The following is a 23422-nucleotide window of genomic DNA, read 5'->3' on the forward strand; positions in this document are numbered from 1 at the left end:
GTGGCAGAAGGAGGGACAAGGCGCAGCAGGACACACTCAGGGCACCTCAAGCAGCACACCGCATGGGGACTGCGGACAGTAGGTGCCATTCCAGCTGTGCCAGCTCCCACACAGCTTCTGGCTAGAAATGCTGATGCTGCCATACAAACAAGTTACTGCAGTTTAAGGAGTCCTCCTACAGATGAGGAACGGTACCACATCGGCACACAGCGTGCCCTTAGTCACCGAGGTGAACCACACTTTGAAGCTCAAGCAAGCACATTTCAAAACCCTATTCCCTCCTCCTCCATCCCCATGCCAAAGGTAGCAACTTTTGCATGCTTAAAACGAGAAGCCACTGGAGAAAGAAGCCAAAGCTCCCACAACTGAGAGCCCTGCCATCCTGCTTCCCTGCAGCATTGAAGCCAACTCATCCCGCTGGGAGGAGAGCCCAGGCATCCCATTCCCAGGTTATTTGCTCCAGCCACAGGCTCACACTTTCCCATCAGCCGATTCAAGGCAGGAAGGAGAGGCAGGAAGGAAACCCCCAGCTGAGTCAGGGAGTGTTTATCTCACCTGCTAGAAGAGAAACACATCTTTAATTTTAAACGTTGAGCGTAAAAACAGATCCCTCGAGGCTCATAAATATACCAGAAAGAGAGGGAGAGTAACACGGAGAAACCCTGGGGAAATAAACAGAGAATTCAATTTGGGAAATTCCCATCCCCCGCACGGGGTGGGAATCAGCTGGCACAGGACATGCAGGCGAGGTGCAGTTTTTGGGTTTCTGGGTCTTTTAAAAAGACTTTGCTCATTTCCCACATAAACCAACATATGCATCACTGCCCCCAGGAAACTAAGCATGGCAGCAGTGACCCCAACGGCATCTAGCATGTCCATCCAGGGGGGCAGAGGCTGCTCCCCTCCCTCTGCCACAAAAGCTGCTGGTACGGAGCATATTGCAAGAGCCCACTGCCTGCACCCCCCAGCTGTTCCCGCTGCCCCAGAGGTCCTGCATCCTGACCTCCTCATCAGAGCTGCAGAGCTTTTCTGCGTGGTTGCATACACACCAGCCTCACTAAGACTCCTGTTTTCCATATCCCATTACAGACACAGTCACCCTGGCCAAGATGCAGGCCTATTTTTGGAAGTTTTTGAATTAAAATAAATGCATACATATATATATATATATTTACACACACATCAGAACTGCACCATATTTTGCCTCAGTGAATTTTTTCAGTTGCATTTTGCTCAACAGCTGCCAGTTAATTTTTGACTGCCGCCAATGGACAGCAAAAAGCCCGGGGATCCAGGGAACAGCCAGCCTCTCAGACCAGCACACCTGCTGCCTTCAGAGCTTCCAGGACTTCAAGCTGCTCTACAGACCTCAAGCTTGCCCGCAAGCACCTCTGCTGAGCCCAAAATCCACCCTCAGAAGGATTTTGCTGCATCTTTCAGTGAAAATTTAGCTTTAAATCCTGGTTGGGAAGAGCATCACCACAGACATGAGTTTGGTGGAGCTCAGGTTTTGGTAGTGATTGCTGATGCGAGGATTGGGAGGATGCAAGAGGGCCAGGGAGGACTTCCGCAGGTGAGAAAAGCCATGCAGAAGGCACATGGATGACATCTCCTTCAGTGTGAGGAAATGGGAGTCCCATTTCCTACCCTGAAGGGGGTGGCATCCATATGTCTTCAGCCACCTCCTCCCCAGGCTTCACCAGAGAACAGCCACAGCATAATCATCCACACATACCTTTAACATCGTCCCTTCATCCACCACTGCCCAAGCTCCCACCCACGCAGCTCCAGAGTTCCATGGCATCCTGCAAGGACAGCAAGCTGGCCCCAGGAAGGCAAGGAAGCCCCTTACCTCTGCAGCCACCTGGCCCAGCGAGCAGCATTGCCAGTGTTAAGCCTCCAGCTACAGCAGCACCAGGTTTGTTCTGCGGATGCCGGCACATAATTAAGATCTACAGGGCTCTGTCAATCACTGAAGTCTAAGAAATGGCAGGAAAACCTCTCCTGGGACATCGCAGAAGCCTGCACATTACTGGTGCCAGGGTGTCTGAGGAATGCTGGCAGGGTGGCACAAATCCAATCCACCCCTGAGCAAGAAGCTGGGCTCTCCGCCCTCCAAACTGCCTCTTCTCTGCTGCTTTGTGAACCGTAACCCCCCAGAAGTCAAGCCTGTGCTCTCCCAGCGCAGCATCTCTCCTAACTCTTGCTACAAAAGCAACAATCTCAGTTAAGAACCCCGTGGATATTGCAACACATGCTGGCCCTGGAGGCAACTGGTGTTGGGAAGAACCAGCGCTGCATGCATGGGAGATGGGGTGCTATACATTTGAGGCTTTGATCTGGCAGCCCAAAGCAGGGGCTGGGGGAGGAGAGCATGTTTGCACAGCTCTCCTCACCCTGGAGGAGAAGCCCTCCAGGATGCAGATCCAGCACAAGGAAATGGCTTCTCTCCCCCCGTCTGCACTTTGCCTGCTACCTGCCCTTGCCGAGCAGCATCCCCATGACCAGCAGTGACAAGAGGTCTCCAGGAGCAGCTGGAGATCAGCAGCAGAATGGCCAGAAGCCCTTTGCCTGGACCCATCCATTGCCAAACCCTTCTCCAGTGCCCAGTCCTAGCAGGCAACTCCCTGGCCCTACCCCCAGCAAAAGCCCTCCCTCCCAATAGGGGGACTTCTGGTAAAGGGGCTGAGGGGGTGAAGGGACCTTGCTGGGGCTCCAGGCAAAGGGAAAAAAGACCATGGGAAGGCAGAGCCTGCAGAGAGCAAGCCCCCTCCTGCCCCAGAACACTCTCATTAACCCTTCCCCTCCTGGCCAAACCACAGAGCTTGGACCCACCGGCTCTCGTCCCACACCACAGCAGCACTGGGGAGCAGGATGGGAAAGCAGTACCCCAAGAGTACACACAGCCTGGGGAGCAGCAGGACAACCCTCCCCTCCTTTTCTCTGGAGCATCAACCTTTCCCGGGCTCATTCCCAAAGAGGGACTGCCCAGCGGGATGGAGCGGCATCCCGGCTACCCCGGAGCCGTGCACAGCCACACTAGCACACAAATTGCTTCATTAAATTTCATCACATTAAGCCAGTTTCATGAATTTAACATTGTCCCCGGACTATTGTTTGCCTGAAAATTAAATTACAGCAACATTTGTTGTTTCAACAAGTCTGTCAGTCAGGGATGGGGCCAGAGGAGGGGATGCAGGCGCAGGTGGGGGATGCCATTTCGGCAGCAGTACTCCTCTTTCTGGGCAGGTGGCTCTGGTGACGGTGAGAAATGCAGACTCACCTTCCTTCACAGGGGAGGGAGAAGGGAAGAATTAAGCTAAAAGTCTGTTTTAACCCACGCCAGCCATGCCAGATACGGAGAGGTGAGCCAAGCTGCCTGGGAAGGGAAAGCATTGCCGTTTCGGAGCAGATAAAGGCTCCGACTGGTCGCAGCAGCCACTGGCCAGCACAGCAGAACATCATGCCATACCCTTCCAGGCAACACAGACCCTGGCTATGTCCACATGAGGAGCGCAGCACGTCAGTCTGGGGCTTTTTGATCTTTCCAGATTACAAAGCTTTGCCATGTACAGGAACACTCTGAAAAATTTCTCATTTATTCTTCCTTCTCCCTTGAGCAGCTCCTCTCTGCAGTATCAGAAACAAAGGCGACAACCTTTTGCTTTGTGAAGAAAACTGTCAAGTGAAGCAGACTATAAATAGCACCCAAAACTGACCCGCATCCCCAGCCGAGGGGAATGAAATGAAGACAAGTGAATGAACAGCTTCAAGGTCAGAGAGAATTTTTTTTTTTCCCTTTGTTCAAGGTCTGGTAGTTTTTATCCACGCAGGAGAGCAATACAAAATACATCATTAAAGTTGTGGCTAATAAAAATCACGCGGGCTTTTTCAGCCTGGCGTCATTTCCTTTGCCCGTACAGGGATTACAGCTGGAGGGAGATGTGTCCCCCAGCACCAGCTCTACCAGCACAACCCCACCCTGCATCTCCCCACTAAGTGCCCTGGCCATGCCAGACCTGTCCCAGCACAGAGCACCCAACCAATGCTGCCCTCAAGAGCACAAAGCATGGCAAAATTAAAGCACTATCCTGCGTTTCTCCGCAAGACTGTAGGGATGCTCCCCACCACCACAGCCCGTCTTCAGTCTGCAGGGAGCGGCTTGTCACAAGGCGCTGGCTCTCTTCCTTCTCTCCAGCTGCTAAATGGCATTAAAAGAACTAAGCATCCATTAAATAAAACTTTCCCACTATTGCTTCCCATGTAGACAATTGCTCTCGCTGCCACAGGGAGGCTTCATGCCGGCAGCTGGTCCATGGGCGCACAAAGAGTAGGGAGGTGCCAGGATCGGCTCTGGTACAGCACGGGCCACCCAGGCAAAGTGCCTAGGGACACTGAAATCCAGCACCAAACCCCTGAACGATGGCACTCCCCCTGCCCATCACATCCCCCGCTGCATCACCCTGCAGCTCCACTCTCCCTCTCCAGTCTCTACCCAATTGCAATGCTAAGGAAAGGGAGAGGGGGGATTATAGAGAAATTTCCGAGGTTGGAAGCAGTTGGGGGGGGTGCAGGGAGGTTTATTCAGTGCAAAGCCCTTCACCACAGTTCCTCTGAGGTGAGATATGGGAACCTCAAGTAAAGGAAGAACATGGGGGCTGGCGTGCAGCAGCTGGAGCTGTTTCGAGCACTGGTGAGGGGAGGAGAGATAAAAGAGAAATGCAAATGGAGGGAAAAAGTAAGAAGGGGAAATGTTTCCATTCTTCATACAAAGGGAATGAATAGTCAACACAGTACCCACCCATGGACTCAGGCCTTTGACCGCCCTACTGCCTCTGCCTTAGATGCTCTGTCCTGCTAACCGCCCCAGCTCTGCCCTCCAGCCTGCTCCAATTCACCCTCAGCCACACAACTGCGTCCATTTGAGGGATTTAAGTGAGAACCCATGGAACTCATCTCATCATGAAGTGCCATCATGTAAAATGCTAAGCATTATTCTTATTGTGGTGGCCTAAGCCAAGATTAGCACACACACCTCCAAGTCTGGGAGACCCCCTTCCTTAGCCAGGCGGCACATCTAAACCCCAGCTCCAGCTCCCAGGTATTTGCTCATCGCGAGGCACAGCAGGATTACCAACACAGCCCTGACCCCAGGTTTGTTTGCCCTGTATTGTGCAGGCTAAGTATGGCCCAGGCAAGATGCAGACTGAACACACTGGTCCCACCCCGGATGCTTCTTGGGCACTTAAGAGGATGGGATTTAACTCCTGTCCCACACCCCGGCACCCAACAAGGTCGGCCCCTGGGAGAAACAGGGGTGCAGTCCCAGGGGTCTGCACCACCCAGCACCCACCCCAGCTCCTCCATCTCCATATTTCACCCCACAATGCTGATCCCATGAGACACTTTCCTGCCGCCTTCCCTGTCAGTACCAGCCGGCCATTATCATCTGTTCTCCCACTCCGTTTCAGAAAAGCCCATAATTAACCAGGGCAGGGGACAGCGGAGGCCAAACAGCAGCTCTTCTGAGCATCCTAGGGCTGAGCGCCATTCCCGCCTGGACCTGCAGCAGAGACAAATGACTCCCACAGGTATCAAAGCCTCCAAGATGAATGACGGGCTCCAGTGGCGACCAAGGGGCGGCTGGAGTCCATGTCCTGCATCCCCAAGCACCATACCACACCTCTAACTCTCTCTTGATTTATGACGGATTTTCCTCCCAGTCTGGATGGGAGGACCAGGGGGTGGGGGGTGTGGTCAGCCCACAGGGACTGGGGAAAGCTTCCCCACTGTCACATCTCTACCTGAGGCAGTGCTGGGACAACACTGAAGCCAGCTTGGCCCCTGCTGGGCATGCATCTCCCTCCTCCAGTAGGCCAGGGGCTCAGGGCAAATTCCTCAGGCACCATTAATCTGGGCTAACGGGTCTGCACAAAGGCAGGACACCAGCAATGACTCTTCCCACCCAGGCATACCCACAGCCCCTGCCTCTTGAAACCACTGCCTTCCTGATGAGCCGCAGGCGCTCCCTTGTCCTCCCCTTTCTCCGCTGCCTTTGGTGGGAGGGTGGAGCTATTCTCCCACCTGAAAAGCCAAAATTAGTCAGTGTTCAAGCCTGTGAATAAGCACAATGGCTCCAACAGGAGGGACCCAACAGAGCTGGGGCCTCCCAGCTCATTTCCATCTCAATGGGGTGGCTTTTCACCCTGCCCGCAGAGGTCCCCAGCAAGAGGTGAGGTCCAAAGCAAGAGTCGTGCTCCCGTTCTTCCCAGCAGAATAGGGGTCACGGGTAGGGGCCACAGTCCCCCCATTCGGGGGCAGAGAGATGCAGAAGGAAATCCTCCACGGCTTCATGCTTCACCAACCAAACCAACCCCACTGGCCGGGAGGGAAAATCCAGTGCTCGCTGCCCATGCTGCATGCCCCCAGCGATGGGCAAGTCCACACACTCCCTTTCCTAATGCAGGCCCCCAGCAACTCTCACCCACAGGTTTAAGGGGGCTCAGTGTCCCCACCAACAACCTCAAAGCATCGCTCTTCCACCTTTCTCTCCCAGTGCTGCTGAGCCATGGCCACTGCTGCCTGACACAGCCCCACAACAACAGGGGCAGGACCAGCAACAGCATGCAGGCACAAACCCACAGGCTCTTGTTTTTTCCTTACCCAGCCCTATTTCCATCCTATTTCCAGGGTGGCAGCTCCTGCCGGGGCATGGGTTGGTCTGCAGGGACCAGCTGCAAAGGTGATGCTGCTGGTTTTGGCTGGTATAGACCTGCCAGCTCTGAAGCACACCCCATGGGGCAACATGAGCCAGCTCAGGGGGCTGCCGAGAGCTGACTTGCCCTCAGACCCCTTCTTCAGGGCAATTACAGAAGCCAGGTTCACACCCAGCAGCCCTTTTGAAGACACAGGGTCTTAGGGATCCACCTCCATCCCTGAGCCTCCTCCAGCTCTGCAACACACCGCTCCCCAAAAGTCACCTTGCCCCCACGCCGGCAAAGCCCAGCAGCAACGCTACCTTACCCATCGGCGGCTCCGCGGCAGCCGGTTGGGCTGATAGATTGGGGTTAGGCAGCACGTTGCCTGCGGGCGCCCGGTGCCGGAGCCAGGGAGAGGCGAGACTTGCACAGTCAGCGCTTTCGGCAGTGAAGGTTGGAGCAGGGCTGGCTGCTGCTGCCTCCTGGCTGGCCGGGTGCCAGGCTCCCAGCCCTCGCTCACCTGCTGGCTTTGTGTGGAGAGCAGAGCAGACAGGGGAAAAAAAGAGGGTTATGGGTTATGAGTCAAAAAACCCAGGGGCACAGGGGTTGGAGGGAGTGGGGTTTGGAGGGAGTGGGGTTTGGGGGGAGGGAGCCCCCCAACAACTCCTTTCCCTCCCTGAGGCTGTGTGAGCACACTGGAGCATCCCTCAAAGAACCAGGGGCATGGAAACGCTCAGCCCCATCCATCCCACATGAGGCAGGAGCCCGAACCCCAGCAGTGTCCCCCTCCAGGAGTCACTCGAGGATGGTGCTGGCAGCTGTCTGCAGCCCCAGCCCCGCCGCCCCGGCTGGTCCCCGAGGCCAACGGTTCACGATGAATTTCTAATTGTTTCCTCCAACAATGAGACATCCTGTTCGGAGCCGGGCGGTTCAACAAAGCCTGACGCCGACAAGCAGGGCCCCTTCCTGCTGAGCAGGAGTGGGGCAATGCTGAGTGCTCACACCCAGAGCAGGGGGGACGGGGGAGGCTGAAACCCCCCCTCCCCGCCACCCCATCCACTTAACACGCCAGCTCTCCAGCCTCCACCTTGATTAAAACAGCTTAACGACTCCGGCAAGAGCTCTCGAGGGGGCGGGGAGCCGCCGAGAGGTATTTGATGGATTAACTTTGGCAACCGTCGGCTACCTTGTCATGCCAATAAAATTATTGCCATTGATCGGTGAGAGGCGTGGACGCATGCTCCATGGAGCGGATCTCCCTGACGGGGCTGGGCGCAAGTGCCCACAGGGACTGTGTGCATCGCAGGGAGGGGGCGAGGGGTCCCCAGGGGATGGGATGGGGATGGAGTGGGAGAGGGCAGAGGGAAGAGGCAGAAGGAACAAAAGGCCCTTGTGCCGGGCGGCCAGCTGGGGAGAGGCAGCAACATGGGCAGGAGAGGACTTGGGGGCTGCAATGGGGTCGATGCTTAGGGAGTCCTCAAGGGTCACCAGCTGACAGCCGGGGCCAGGGCAGACTTCACGCTCCAAATCTGCTCCCCCAAACAGCCTGCTGAGGCACAGGCAGTAAGTAGGGTAGCCAGCAGCAGGGTCACGAGGGGGACTGAGCCCTCCTGCACACTTCGGGAGCCGGATTTCACGCGCTGAGACACAAAGGGGCCCTTTTGAGCTGGAGCAGCTTACCCTGAGCGCTAAACGGAGGGCAACACAAAAGGACCCACGGGGATGGGGACCGGCAGAGCAGGCAGGGAGCCTGACGGCTTCTCCTTCCGGCTCACATGGACTGCGACTGGGTCGTGCCTTGTACCCCACGGGGGCTTTATTTATGGGAAAAGAGCCAGCAGGCGACAGGGAAATTCCCGAAAAGCCCTCAGTCAGCAGCTCACCCTCCCCACAGCACCTGTTTTCAGGTCATACTGCCCAGACACACATCAAGGTTTGTGAATGCACCAAAGCATCCTTCTCCAAAGCTTTAAGACAACCCTACACAAAGAGAGTGCTTCCAAAGGCTGCCAAATTCAGTGCCCCAAAGCAACCCTATCTCCCTGCCCTCAGCAGGACAGGGGGCTGCAGGGGAGCCCCTCGACCCTCCACGGGACATGAGCACCATGTCCTGTTGTGTCGGGATGGGGATGACCCACTTAGTGCGAAGAATTTATCTATTATTTTTAAGAGTGGAAAAGCCAAAGAAGCCAGACATGGGGCCAGTTCAGCTGTGCTTTCTGTGGGAGAGAATAAACAAGCTGCAGCAAGTGCAAGCCTTGGGGGGGAGCAGATTCCCGATGGAGACATGTCCTGATGCACTCGTGCCTGAGGCTGGCCGGTTTCAGGACAGGGCAGGGAGCTGCAGGGATTACAGTGGCGACTGGGAAGCCAGATAATCCTCCAAAAAAAAATGAGAGCACGGCTGGCTGCAAGGGATGTCCAGTCCGATGCTATCCTGGCTGGGATGCCCCGTCTCCACCGTCCCATGACCACGCCGTCCTTAGGGATCTACAGTGCCTGGATCCCAGGTGGTGCTGGATATCTCCTGCAGGGCTGTGGCAGGAAGGACAGCTCGCAGCCTCCTGGCTCTGCAGCAGCCTGGGGACAGCAGTGGGCAGGGAACCACCAGCTGCTTCAAGGGAGGAACTCAGGTCACCCCCCCAAAAATAACCAGGAGACACCCAAAACTGGGTCAACCCACAAGGGCCACACTAGAGCTCAGCAGAGCCCTATGGAGGTTCCATGTTTGCATAACAAGGAGCAGATGGCAAGCTAATGAGGGCAGCCCAGTCTCTGCACTGCACCTCCCAGGATGCCCCACTGCCCCATCTCTGAGCTGCCAGCCCAGCAAGGTGCAGTTACTGGGAGGGGGTTGCACCATCAGCACGCCCCCTCCAGCACTGTCCTCCTTCCTTCTCTCCGTACAACACTTCAAGCACACCCAAAATCAAGTCCTTGGTACACACAGGTTAAGAGGCAACTGTGGGTACAAAGGAAAATGAGCCTTTCCAGCACGTGGCTGAGCACTCCCATTGCAATTACACGTACAGCCTTCTGTCCACCTGAAAAATGGGAAGGACAACCCTGGAGAAACAATGGCCCCCCCCGCAGTAAGAAGATTGTCAAGCACAGACAGGTGGTTTCCAGGAAAGAGCCACCCGTTAGGAAGCAAGCCTTGTGCAAATACCCCCTGGACATCCCCGCTGCGGTGTGTTCATGGCTCATGTCCCTGTGTCACTTCCCTATCCGCAGCACCCTCAGACCACAGTGTGCATGGCCGGGTCCCTGACGCACCAGCTTGGGAGCATGGAGGAAATGGCTCACTGCCAGCCCCAGCAGCGTGAGAAGCCATCCCTGTATTGCTCACCCAGGCAGCAGCAGGAATTACCCAAGAACCCCAATCCCATGATTGCTGGCACCGAGGAGAGCGAGCACGCGGGGCTAAGGGCTTTCCAAGCCTGGCCTCTCCACATAACTCGGGACCAGCCAAAGATAACCACCTGCCTGGTAACCCCACAGGGACAAGCTGAGAGCGGGCTACCGTGTGCTTTGCCACTATGACCTGCTCAGCATCCCAGGAGTGCTTCATCTCCATTCCCCCCAAGTGCCTCCCCATCCCAGCCCACAGCCCCTGTCCACAGGCAGTTTTGCACATATGACATTGCTTGCAACATCCTTTCACCCCCCCGAAATGAGGGTCTCCCTGCAGCTGTGGCAGCAGCAGGTGCTGCCCAGCACCCTGTGCTCATGGCAGCAACTGTTGGCTGCAGGGCCAGGGAGAGGCTGCAGGGCAGCGAGAGGCTCGCGTGGCTTTTTTTTTGGGGGGGGACGACAAAGGGAGGCTCTGTCTGCACACAACAGACTGGACAAATGCTGGGCATGGGAGCTGCCATCCAAGGAAAATCCAGACGCAGCAGTGACTCTGCCCTGACCTTACACTGGCCCAGATGGCGAGATCGGTGCCCCCTTAGGAGAGCAGCATCCATTACAGGGCTCCTGGGGATGGGGAGGGGAGCACCCAGCTGTCAGCACATCCCTCCCTCCCCAAAGGAGATGCCAGGGGTGCTGGCAAGGGCAGGGGGGACTGGCAGGAAGGCAGAGAAGCTACCAGGCTGCACCAAGCCTAATGCAGGTGCTTGCCAAGGGGACAGGGGGAAACACTGATGGCTTAAAAGGAGAGGGGTTGCGGCCGCTGCTGAGTGATCCATCCATCCTGCACCCTCTGCCTGAGAGCGCTACCCTGGCCACACTCTGCTGTACCTTGGCCGGGTATTCCATTCCCTGGTTGGGGATTTATTGGCACCACTTGGGGACAGGCCAGCAGCCCCCCTCTTGTGCTCCCCAGGCAGCAGGGAGCCTTCCCCTCCCTCTGGCCCTGCTGGCAGCCAGACAGCAGGATCAGGTAGTTGCTGAGGCAGCGCTTCGCTGGGCCAGGCAGGCAGCGGCTGCCGCAGAAAGGCTGGGCTGCCCACCCCAAGGTCACAGCAGGGTATGAGGGGGGGACCTGGCGGCGCAGGACTCAGAGCCTGCAAAGTGCTCCCGTGCTGCCACTGGAGAGCTCTACAACCCCAGGGGTTTTGGGGGCTCCAGGCAGGATAAGCCTACAAAACCTGCCCAGCATCCCAGCAACGGGACAGGACCAAGACCCACCTCTTCATTCCCCATGGAGCTCCTGCTCTGTGTCGTCATGCCCTGCAGGGCCAGAAAACCAGACCCGCTCTTTGGGGGACCGAGTTTAGAAATCAGCAAAAAGAAAGCTGGGGAAAGCCCTGCAGGAAAGGAGGATCCTTAAACCACAGCTGTGCTCAAAGCCCTGATCTCAGCCATGACTTTGTAGCATGCAGCCTGCACCCTGGCCAGGCACCCACCCTAGATCACCGCTTAAGGGTGACTCTGAAGGTGCAAAGACCAGACAAAAACTGAAAATCAGAGGGAGAAGAAAAAACAAGTCTGCTATGTAAAAAGCAACTGCCAGCCCCTCTAGATAAATAAGGAACTAGAGGTGTAACACTGTCCCCATGGCTTTCTGAACCCTCCTCCCACGTGCTCCTTCCTTCCCATCCCCACTTAAAACATCCCATCTGGAGCCCAGCAGCAGGAGAAGCCACCAGCAACGTGACACCAGTCCCTCTGGATCCCTCATCGACCCGGAAGGGAGGATGAGCTGCCTCCGTCTGCTCCCCACAGCCTCGCTCAGCCCTGGCGCCACCATGCCCCCCCGAGGACTGCAGAAAGGCAAGCAGAGGATGCGGGGCTGGAGAGGACCACCAGCATCCTGCCCCCCACACCAACACATGCTGCCCCCTGCTCCTAAACAGGCTGCTAATAGGCAGGGCCACAGGCAGGTCAAGGGGCCAGGGGGAACATGAGCAGGGCAAGCAGGACATACGGGGACAATCATCTGCAACAGCACCCTTCCCCTGCCAGAGAAGCCACCCTGATCAGGAGGAGCAGCAAAAATTCAGGGTGCTGTGCCCAGGATGGGGTGCTAGAGCACCTCGCAAGCAGCAGAGCAACAGGCCGGACCCCCTGGGCAAGTCTTGGTCCTCCTGCCCCTGGCAGAGACCATACCAGGACCTTTGCGCTGCCTTCCTTTGGCTGAGGATGCAGTTAATGCAAGCTGTGTTTATACAGGGCATGTACAGCTGTAATTATAGGCACGATGTTATGATAACAGGAAATCCGTGCCCCGTGGAGATGCAGGCAGAGAAAGGCACGCATGGAGCTATTTGCTAATTGCCACCAACAAGCAGCCTTTTGTGTCGTGACGGGGTACAGGAAGAAAAGTCTCCCCCGCACTCGGCTGGAGCCATCAGCACCCACCTCTGCCCACCCTGCCCAGGTCAACAGCAAAGCCATACAGACCCGGACAGAGCGAGCCCACCCTGTGGCAGATACAGGGCAAACGCACCTGCCTTGAGGCACAAGGGGATGGGCTCTGATCCACCAGCAGCCAGGACTCAGCTTCCCTAAGTTACAACCCTTCCAAAAGACAGAGGTTTTGTAAATTTGATTTACAAGAGAGGAGCAAGGGGAAATTGCCCCTCACTGGCCCTTTGCACTTTACCCCCAATATATCAAGTCATGCTATGATGGAGGCACTGCCCTACCTGTACCCCCAGAGGGCCAGCAAGGCAAGCAGTCATCCCTCCCCATCAGTATCACTGGGGGCTTTCCTACCTTTTTGATCTTCCCGCTCCGTGTGCCCGCAAAGACGACGGTTTGTCCTCTGTAGTCATAGGCAGCCACTGAGGTCATCCCATCCTCCTTATCCACAAAGAGCGGGGTCCCCTCGATGGTGACGGTCCCGCCCAGCGGCTGGTTAAAATCCTGGCCGCAGAAATTGTCGTCGATCTGCAATGGCTGTCAGAAGAAAAGGGAGGAGAGGTGAGCTTTTTGCCAATGACTCGACATGCTGGACCTCCCTGATGGCCATCAGCCACCTCCCACCTCCACCCCATCCAGTACGGCAGCCCTATCCCTTGCCTTTCATGTTCCAGCCATCCCACCTCACCAGCCAAGGGAAGAGATGAGCTGATGCTTCCCTAAAATTCCCTACGCACTGACGTAAGGCACTTGGGACACATCCAATGCATGCAGCCCCTCTCTGCATCTGAACAAGCTTTGCAGACCAAGACCAAGGCTCTCGGTCCTCTGCATCTTATAGAGCAGCACTTACAAACGCAGCAGGAGCCAGCACAGCATCCCTGCTCCCCCTCCATCCCTGCCGCTGCCATCTCAGACACGTGGGATGCCGGCATGAGCTCCCCAGCACACACACACCCCTCTCCTCCTCACCCTGGCACTAGCTTCAAAAAGAAAACAGCTTGGCAGTAAGGCAGGAGGGGCTGAATCCTGCGCCCCAGCCTTCCCCCAGAGACAAAACACTTCCCAGCCAAGGCCGTGCCAAGACAAACGGGTCAGAGCTCCTGAAAGAGCCTCATTTCACATAGCAGAACCTCAGAAAACACACTACCCACCTGCCAGCCCTGTTCCTCCTCCCACAGGAATGTCTTTGGGAAATCCCCACATTTTTTTCATGCTGCCTTGCCCCAGACAAGGCGCCTGGTTCAGCCAGCTGCCTCCTCAGTTCGGCGCTTTTCCATGGGTCTGGGAGAAGCTTTTACAAGCTCTGCCTGGGGAGAGGCAGAGGCAAGGCTGCACCAGCTCCTCTCTGCTCTCAGGGCTGCGACAGCAGGGACCTCCAGCAAGGACCGATGGGCAAGGCAAAGCCAGGGGGATGCCCCCTGTGAAATCCGGGATGCAGGCGTAGGAGCAGGACCAGGACCAGCTCCACAGCACTCACCCACCTCCATCGAGCATCCTCGCCACGTTGCCCTGACCTGCTGAGCACAGCAACAGACCCTGGCCATGGGTATCTGGGGCACATGGGCCTCACAGAGGTCTCATGATAGGCAATGGCCTCATATGGTCGCACAGCACCAGCAAAATCCACGCCCAGCAGCCCCCAGCCCATCCCAGGCAGCAGAGGCTCCAGCCAAATCCCCAAGGGTGGCAGCAAGCCTGGGTGCAGGAGGTCAGGGCAGCAAGGCAGGCGCAGCTGACAGGGAGACAGCCTGCTCCAGCCATGGGATTCTTCCGCTTCACAAGGTTCCTTATGTAACTTTGAATTTAAAGGGGAGAGGATTTTTGGCAAGCAGAGGCCTCCAAATGTATGCCAGTCCCCAAGGGGTTTTAAATCCATACATCACGTGCATGGAGGATATGGGAAAACGCCGAGCTCCCGAGCTCCACGTACACAAGCTCAGTACATAGCTCCGCAATTCCCACTCGCCGCTGCCTGGGAAGCAAGGCTCAGCCCAGACGTCTCAGCTCTCAGCAGAAACCTGCAGTCACCCACAGGGAGGAGGGAAAACATGGCATTTTTCCGTGGCCCAGCACAATGCACTCGCAGCCACAATGGCTTCGGCCTCCTGTAGCCACAGCAAGGCTGCTCACCCTCCTCACCATGCCGACATGCTGGCCCCAAGGCCAGCAGTCCCGCTCCCAGCTGCAGTGGGGACTCAGCACCGTGCCAACCTTCCAGCGGGGAAGACTGGGAACAACGCCAGCTGGTCACGTTCAGCCTCGCTGGGCGGTCTGGGGATGCTGGACTGCTTCCTCAGTTACTCTAACTTCTGTTTTCGCTGGGTGCCTGAGTTAGCATAAAGCCAAAGATCAACTCCCTTCCCCGCCTGACCTTTGGTTGTCCTTCCCTAAACTGGGTGAACTCCTACAGCCAGGCATGAGAGACAGGGGCATCCCCAAAACAGGAATGTGGGGCATCATGTGCCTCTGCAGCCACAGGAAAAGGCGGAAAGGGGAATTAAGACCTTTCCACCCATCCTCTGAATCCTAGCCTTGCAAGCACCCTCTCCTAGCCATCAGCCAGCACATGCACTAAGCATCCTTCTCTGCGTCACCAGGCTAGACATGCAGATCTGAGAAAATTATCTTCCCAACCACTGAGCAAGACAGGAGTGATGCTCCAGCCGATACCCACCTGCCATCCAGATACCTGGGATCCTTCAGGTGCTTTGCTGGGAAAAAACACTCTCTGGCCCTGACAGTCCCTCCGCTCCAGTAAAACCTCCCAGCACCTTCCACCCAGCCGCCAGCAGTAGAAGAAGAATTAAGGTCAATGCCATGAAGGTATGTAAGCCCCAGCAGCCCCTGGGTGCAGATTCTGTTCTCTCTTGCACTCACAGTTTCCCCAACCCTTTGGCTGCTGAATATGCAAGAGGGGAGATGTTTATGGTGTTTACTCCTCTCTGCTTTGTCTCAACAAACTCTCTGGGAAACGACAAATACAGCTGCTCTCCAGGACCGCAAGGAGCGCCCGCCGCCACTGCGATGCCGACACCACCTCGATAAATAATTATGCTGACAATTAGCTCATTAACAGCAAACTGCCTCGTTAGGGAAGCGCAGGCAGGCAGCACGGCGAGGTCGGGCCAAGGGCGGCAGTACGGGGGTTACGGCACCAGCCAACAGCCCGGGTGGATGCGGGGAGAGGCGAGGCAGAGGGCTGGAAGGATGGAATGACAGAGGGACAGCTGTCCCCCAGCCAGTGCTGGCAGGGACCTACACGCACCACAGCACTTGAGGGCCAGTGACCTTGCAGCGTTTCAGCTTGCAGATGCTGGGATCTGCAGGAGGTGTTGAGCTCTGCCTGCTCTCCCAATTTGCACAGGGTGCTCGCAGGGATGGTGGCCTCAGCCCATTACAAGGCAGCAGTTGTTTGTTTCAGGGGGTTGGGGTTTTTTTTTTTATTATTACTATTTTTCTTTTGTTTTTATTTCATTGCTTTCCTTTGGCACCCCTCTTGGCTGTCCCTGGGCCCCAGACACCCTAGGACCCCACCTCCACAGCACTGCAGCCTTCTCCCCTCTCCTAGCACTAACCCATCTCCCCCAGATAGGATCAGGAAACTTGGATTTCCCAGGGGATGTGGCCTGCTGGAGCGGGGGAAAGCGGGCCCACCGCACCAAGCGAGCAGAAGCAGGCCATCTCCTTGATATGCCTTGTCTCATTGCCTTCCTTCAAGCCCACTTACGAAAGCAATGAGGGAGCAGACAGCAGAGGCAAGGCTTGCACCACTCAGTGTTATTAATTAGCCAGTAATTCGCCAGTTAACACCATTACAGGCACACCCCATCCCCCTGTGCCCCTCCAGGGGTTTCAATGGAGGATGCAGGGGACACAAAATGCCAGGGAGGAGGTTGCAGGAGGTAGGTACCAAGTGCTAGGCTGAGATGCCTCTCTTTTTTGCACATTAAATGCTGCCCAGGAATAAACCCAGCACAGTACAGTTTGTTAACATCTGCATTTCTCTGGCTGCCCCCAGGAATAATTTGGCTTATCCCGGCCCAGTTTGGGCCAGTTTATCACCAGCCTTCGCCCTGTGCCAGCAGGCTGGGCAGTGAGCCCCACCAAGGACTCAAATCTCATTTTCTCCTCTGGGCAATGCTGCTGCCTCCAGGCACGGGGTCTGCCCACACTGCCACCCTGGGGCTCAAGGACTCTAGGAACCCCAAACCACTTCCTGCTGCAATATCTCTACTCCAGTTCCAACTTGCTGCCCTCTCCCAGCCCTGCTACATCAGACCCTCATCCCCCCATGAATGGGGGAGATACACTGAGCATGTCTGGCCACGGGCACACAGACCTCAGTCCATGCATTGCACAGTGACAGCAGAGAGCCAGCTACACAACATCAAACCCATCTTCAGTGAAACACTGTGAGCAGCAAAACCTCTGGACAGGCTCAGGAGTGGTTTAGGCACTGAGGCTGGTTGCAGGAGAATGGACTGGATAGTCCCGCAAGATGCCTTTGCTGTGCATGGGAGGCAATGTGAGGGTCTGAGCACACCAGCACGAGGGGTATCACTCCCATTCTCACTGCCGGATCGCTGGATCCCAGAAGGGTAGAGAAAGAAAGAGGAGATAGAAATTTGCTCCACTTGCCAGCACCAGGGAGGAACCACTAATATTTCCTCAGCAGGCTGCCAAGCCTGGCGGCCTCTCCTCCTAACTCCAGCACCAGCTCCAGAGAATGGGAGCTGCCCTGCAGCACTGGCATATAAGCATCCCTCAGCCCTGTGCCGCTCAAGGTCTGGGACTGGGGCAGCGGCAAAGCCTCCTCCAGCAGGGACCAGCCTCAGTCCTTGCCACCACAAAGGAGCATAGCAAGAATCCCTGGGACACTTTCAGTATGGAAGGGGTGTAAATCCCAAGCAACTACTGACTTGAGCAATTATATTCTGGCTCCTTAAAAATAAAACAATATGCCTTTTGTTTTCTGTCCAGCCCTCCCCACCAAGAGATCCGTCACTGCCACAACCAACCCCAGAGGTGGCTGCATTTTATTAGGGGCACAGAGATTCCTGCCAGAAAGAGGTTACATGCTCCACAGGGTCTGGTTTGACTTGTGCTCAGCACAGCAAGGGTCTGAGGGCTTGACTCATGATCCAGCCATGCCTTTCCAGGCTCCACTTGGCAGCTGGAGCAGGACGAGGACAAAAAGCACCACCTGGCTCCCCAGAGGACAGTGGCACACCGCAACCCAATGCACTCAAAAGCAGGAGCCACCCCATCGAGGCACACATCCTTCCACCCTGCAAGAGCCATGTCTGCAGGACTCAGAGCACCTCAAGATCCACCTACTCATGCAGCCTGGCCACCAGATAGCAATCTCGGGACCCTCCTAGCATGAAGCCCCTCCCAAAGGGGTCAGAGCCCCCTCCCCAAACCCAAGGGGCATGGTGCCACTGCGGAGCATCAGGGGAGGCAAGCCAGGAGCATGGGAGTAGACAGCAAGCATCCCCTCTGCCGGAGCCAGCAGCTGCGCGACCCAACAGGCAGCAGTGTAATGATTTCATCATTTTCCAGCAAAATTGAATTAGTTCAAAGCCAAAATCTGATTTGTGAGCCCAGCGCTCTTGACAGCAAACCCTTTACTTTGTCAGGCAGCTGTTAGCTGTCTCCTCCAGAGCTGCGGGGAGGACAGCGGAATGGAAGGCCGGGCTGCTCCACAGGGGTGCCCTGCGCACCTGCCTGCACTGCCAGGCACCCAAAACCCTGCTCACCCATGACCAAGCTGATGGGTGCTGAGCACCAGGCAAGCAGGGCTGGGGGGAGGTGGGGAACCCCTCTCTGCCAGGTATCTGACCCTGCCTGGGGACCAGCCAGCGAAGCTTAGCGATGCCCGGTGTAAGACCTCCCCATCACCCAGAACCGCAGCCTCCCTGCAACCACCTGGCTGCCTGGAAAAGACTCCAGCAATAGTAATAGTTCAGCTGGAAAACAAACCCAGAGAGCCAAGTGGGGAGGTCCTCTGTTCCCCACCACTCACAGGCCCCACACAGAGCAGCTGAGCCACAAGCTGGGGCCAGATGCGCCCACACGAGCACCAGGCAGGACCCATCTCTGGGGACAAAGGGGAACGCTCCCACAGTTGGGCATCACTGCTCTGGGATGCAAGCACTCATGCCCTGCACCTCTGGATGACAGTTTGCACTGACCACACTCAAAACCCGCCTCATTGGCGGTGCCTTTTACCCTCTGTCCTCCTCTCCAACACCACATGGAGAGGATGCGGTCTCTCCATGCTGAGTATGACCAACTTCTACCAGGACTGCCAACCTCCCCGTCTCCCTCCATCAAGTCTGCACTCCTCATCCCCCATATCTTACTGCCCTCAACACCTTCTGCTTGGCTACCACCAAGACCCAGGTGAGACAACATTCACAAATTCACACAAGCCACCTGCAAGGGACTCCCCATCAGAGCTCCAGCAGATGCCCTGATTACTGAGCATCCTTCCCTCCCAGCCCTGCTCACTGACACTCCCCAAATCCACAGGGTAGGAGAACCAGAAGCCAGCACCTGCATCAGCACAGGGCCCTTTTGGTGGGCTCTCCATGGGCACCGATGCAATCCAAACCCAGACAGCTGCCCCGCACCGAAGCCATGATCTCCACGAGGAATGCTACTGAGCAAGCTAAGTGTCCAGTCTTAACAGCACCAATCCTCCTACTGGAAACGCAGCTCAGGTCAGGTCACCAGGAAAGGTCTGGCCAGAGAGCACCACCAGGAGCCACAAACAGCCTGGCTTGGGTAGAAATAAGCAGGAACTTACCGAGTTGATGCAGCCCAGCTCCTTATTCAAGAGCCAGGGCAGCGAGAGTTTCCCTTCCCCTCTGTAGCACGACTGGATACGCTCCTTGATCTTATCCTTGATCTTCTTCAACGTGAAGAGGCAGAGCACAGACTCCTTGGGAGGCTTAACCCTGTTTTTCTGGCCCTGGGAGAAGATGGTGAAGAGGATATCCTCCCGCTCTGAGATGCCCAGGTACTTGGCCAAAGCCTTGCCAGGCTTGGTCAGGTAGGCATCCTGGATCAGGCGGTACTCGATGCCATCCTGCACGCAGCCGATGGGGAACTCCACGTAGGAGTAGAACTTGGGGTCGTCTACACAGAGGCGGACGATCTTGGAGGTGAAAAACTGCTCCCCGGTGGAGTCTGGCGAGGTGAGCTGGGTGTCCAGCTGCAGGGTCAGGTAGTAAACAAACTGCTCACTGCTGAAGCTGTAAATGTAGTAGATGTCAAAGGTGGGGAACTTGGAGAGTGTATCCGAGGGGATCTTGAGCTGGGAGGAGACAAACTCATCCTGGTAGACAAAGCCAAACATCTCCGCATTCTCCTCGTTGGACATCAGCTTGCGGCTGGAGAGGGTGGGGAAGTACTCCGACTTCCCGTCAATGGGCGTCCCAATGAAGAGCTTGTTCTGCCCGTTCAGCACCTCGATGATGACCCCAGACATGGTGCCCGACTCATTGACACTGGAGAGGTAGTGCTCCTTGCGGTGGTGGGGCTCACCCAACTTGAAGAGGTCGTCCAGCCGCAGGAACTGGCAAATACCCTGGGAGGCACTGCCACAGGCGATCAGCCGGTTCCCCGAGTAGTCCACCAGCAGCAGTTTGTTCACGTTGTTAGTGGTGACCAGCCCATGCGGGCAGGACTGAACGCTGGGTGGAGGGTAACACTTCTCATTGTCCTCCACAGGCCCTGTCACGTGGGTCCGCAGGAGCGTGAGGTTATTAGAGAGCTTGTAGATCCGATTGACAGCCCCCACATAGACCTCCCCAGTTTTGTTATGGACCACCAAGTGTGTCAAGCTCCAGTCTGTAACCGGGAAAGTCCTAAAGGGAGACTTGGGGCTGCCTTCCGCCAGCGGTAGCCAGGAGCTCCCCAAGAGCAGCAAGGTCCAAACATTGATGAACAAGTGGTGCTTGAGCCAAAGAAGCCACATTGCAGCAGCCTCACATCCAGCCAAGGCCATGCCCAAACCCAGCCACAAAAATAAATAGAAACAAACCCAAACTAAAGGGACGAGGGAGGGAGGAGGAGCTAACGGGACACAGTCTCCTCTGCTTCTGCTGCGCTCGGCATTCAGGACATCGTGGGCACAGACAGTTTGGTCAGCCCTAGAGAGGGAAAGACAAGAAAAGCAGGGTTAGGAGGCCTTCCTGCAAAGTGTCAAACCTGTTCCATCCCACCCAGCAGAGACTCTGCTGCTTCACACTTTTCTAGCAGGCAGCCTAACAAAACATCCCCCACCACTCCCTGCCCCAGAGGAAGACACGTGCCTGGTGCAGGGACCAAAGGAGCCTGTGAGATGCTAAGGACAACTGCACCTAGTTGCACACCACTGCACACAGCATGTCCCAACCAAGGAGCTGCCATGCGCTTTACCTCACCATCCCAGCCTCAACCAGCAGCCCCCCTCCGAGAGGCATCACCCTGGCCTCACCCCCACCCAAACCACCTCGGGAACTACCACAGCCACCTGAGCACACCTGTGGCTGCTGGCTGGACCAGACTGGCACATCCCCACAGGCAGTGGCCCGGTGATGCACTCCAGCACACCTACCGCATACAAACGCCTCGGCAGGGTGTAGCTGGCCCTGACCTGCTTTCAAGACCACCAGCAGTCCCAAATCATTAGACAGGGATGGCTGCTAACAAGCCTCGAGAGGAGCCCCCTGGCCTGCTGCCCCTGCCTCGCGCCACCACAGCACTGGGAACGGATGCAAAAACCCAGTTTGCAGCAAGCACAGCCCAAGCCCCTAGACAGAGGAAGACCTCAAAAGCACATTTTAAATGAGCTGGGAGAGCCGAGAACCATGGCAGGCTGCCTGCCGTCCCTGCCACCTGCCTGCCTGACAAACCTCAGGAGGGACATGGGCAAAAGCTGGGGAGAGAGCAAGCGGGCACAGCAAGGAGAAGCACGTCCTTCTGGCATTTATATGCATTAAGAAATGCAGGGCCAGGCATCAAGCAGTTCGTCTGAGAGGCTCCAGAGGGATGAGAAGGCACACACAGGGAGAGCGGAGAGCTCTGCACACTGCTGTGCCATGGCTGGGGCTCATCAACACAGAGCAAAGCAGCAGGGAGCCAGCCAAAAACCCCACACCAGCGTGACCTTTGCATCCCCAGCAGTGGGGAATAGATGGCTACAGGTAGCGGATGCAGACAGCTCTGCTCCCCACATCTGCTCAGCAGTCCCTCGGTTACACCCCCTCTCTGTCTTCTCCATCCTCCCCCGAGAGGCACAAGCACCCCTGGGCCTACGTGGGGCTGTGCAAACCACCCCTACCAGCACACGGCCCACCCCACCAACACCATCATGTCCCATCCACCCAGGGAGGGACCATCACTCCCAAGGTACCCATCCGGGACATGAGCTCAGCCCTCAGTTCCCCACCCCAGCCACTGCAGATAAGCCGCTCCGAAAGCGAGAGGAGAAGGAGAGCCTCCCTCTCCTTATCGCCCATCTCTGACTCAGCCCAGGATAACCTGTGGGAGGATCCCCACCAGGGAGCGGCACGGGTAGGAAATATGGCCTGCGGTGACTGCATGGCTCTGCCGGCATCCCAGGCTGGGCAGGGTGTCCTCAGAAGGCAGCCAGCTGTGCACGCCATAACAGCAGGGCTGTGTGGAGCCAAATGGTGACCCCAGAGCTCAGCAGCCTGCTCTCAGCAGGGCTGTGGGACCCACCAGCCCAGCCCCACGCAAACGTTGCAGGGCTGCCTCATCACCAGGCCAGTGGCTGGGCCGTACATGTACCCTGACGTCCCATATAGCATCCTTCAACTCTGCTGCCCCTTTCCCAAGCCACGGAGCCAGCCAGGAAGAGGTCTGAGGGAAGGGAGAGACTTTTTTCCCTCCTTCTCCCACTCCCAACAAAGACAAAACCCCCCTCTCCCCTCCCGGGGGCAAGCCCAGCCCCAGCCAGCCCTGCCAGCTTCGCTGGGCCCCCAGCACTTTGGGCAAAGCTTCCACACCACTTCCAAACCCGCTCTGCAGATCTGCCATGTCCACCAGCTCTCCCCTGCGCACACACTCACCACCCTGCTCCCTTCTGCCCCCAACACACCCACCTCCAAGGCAATAGCCGCAAGGGAGGTTTGGGCAACAAGCATATGAGAAACACTGAGACCAAAGCCAGGTGCCATAAAGCTTTGCGGGTGTGAGACAACGAAAGCATGAAGCCACCATCCCTGGAAATCATCCCCATGGTCCTAATGCCCCCTTTCTACCACCTTTTCCAACACCAGGAGCTTCCTAGCAAAGAGCACACACACCACTGCTGGGGCAAGCAGACTTCCCAGGAGACAGGCACGCCCCCCAGCACCTTCATTTTTACAAGCTTGTTGGTAAAAGCACAACGATGAGCACCCCAGATCAGAACTTATTAGCCCCAAACCACATTGAGGTGTGGGACTGAGCCGCACCGTCGGCACAAACCCACCGGTTAACCCAGAAAACTGCCAGCCTGGCAGCAGCAGGCAGCACGGTTTCCTGCCGGGTTGCCAGAGGAAGATTTCCCATCCTAAGAAACCAGCACAGCTCTCACCAAGCTGCTGCGAACCGCAGGGCTGAGCCCCTCCAGGAACAGTACAGCCGTCTCCCTCACAAGATGATCACCATTGACACAAAACTCACGCGCCAGCAACACGCCGCAGAAAGAAGAAGCAGGGAAGGTGGTAGAGGTGAAAGCGGGAGCTCGGTGCAGTGTGGGGATGCCAGCTGGAGCATCGCCCTGCTGGGACGGGTGAGGGGGACAGGGAAGCCACTTCTGAGCACATTTCTATGATTCATCACTTCTATTTCAGGGAGCAGGAGCGCTGGAGGTCGGACTGCTGTCACAAAGCAGGGCTAGAAAGCCCAATAGGAGA

At 56.6% G+C, this 23422-nt stretch overlaps 1 protein-coding gene across 2 annotated transcripts in view; it reads right to left on the reverse strand.

Moving 5' to 3' along the window:
• Positions 1–23422, reverse strand: part of PLXNA1 (plexin A1) — a 121745-nt gene that overhangs the window by 86116 nt on the left and 12207 nt on the right. For both annotated transcript variants that reach the window (XM_064453745.1, XM_064453746.1), the window contains exons 2-3: positions 19321–20668; positions 12861–13043 (exon numbers count right to left, since the gene is read on the reverse strand). In XM_064453745.1, the coding sequence (XP_064309815.1) occupies positions 12861–13043; positions 19321–20523 (1386 nt within the window). In that variant the 5' untranslated portion in view covers positions 20524–20668. The remainder of the gene's footprint in view (positions 1–12860; positions 13044–19320; positions 20669–23422) is intronic.

Source organism: Phalacrocorax carbo, chromosome 6, assembly GCF_963921805.1.
Source record: "Phalacrocorax carbo chromosome 6, bPhaCar2.1, whole genome shotgun sequence".
Lineage (NCBI taxonomy): Eukaryota > Metazoa > Chordata > Aves > Suliformes > Phalacrocoracidae > Phalacrocorax > Phalacrocorax carbo.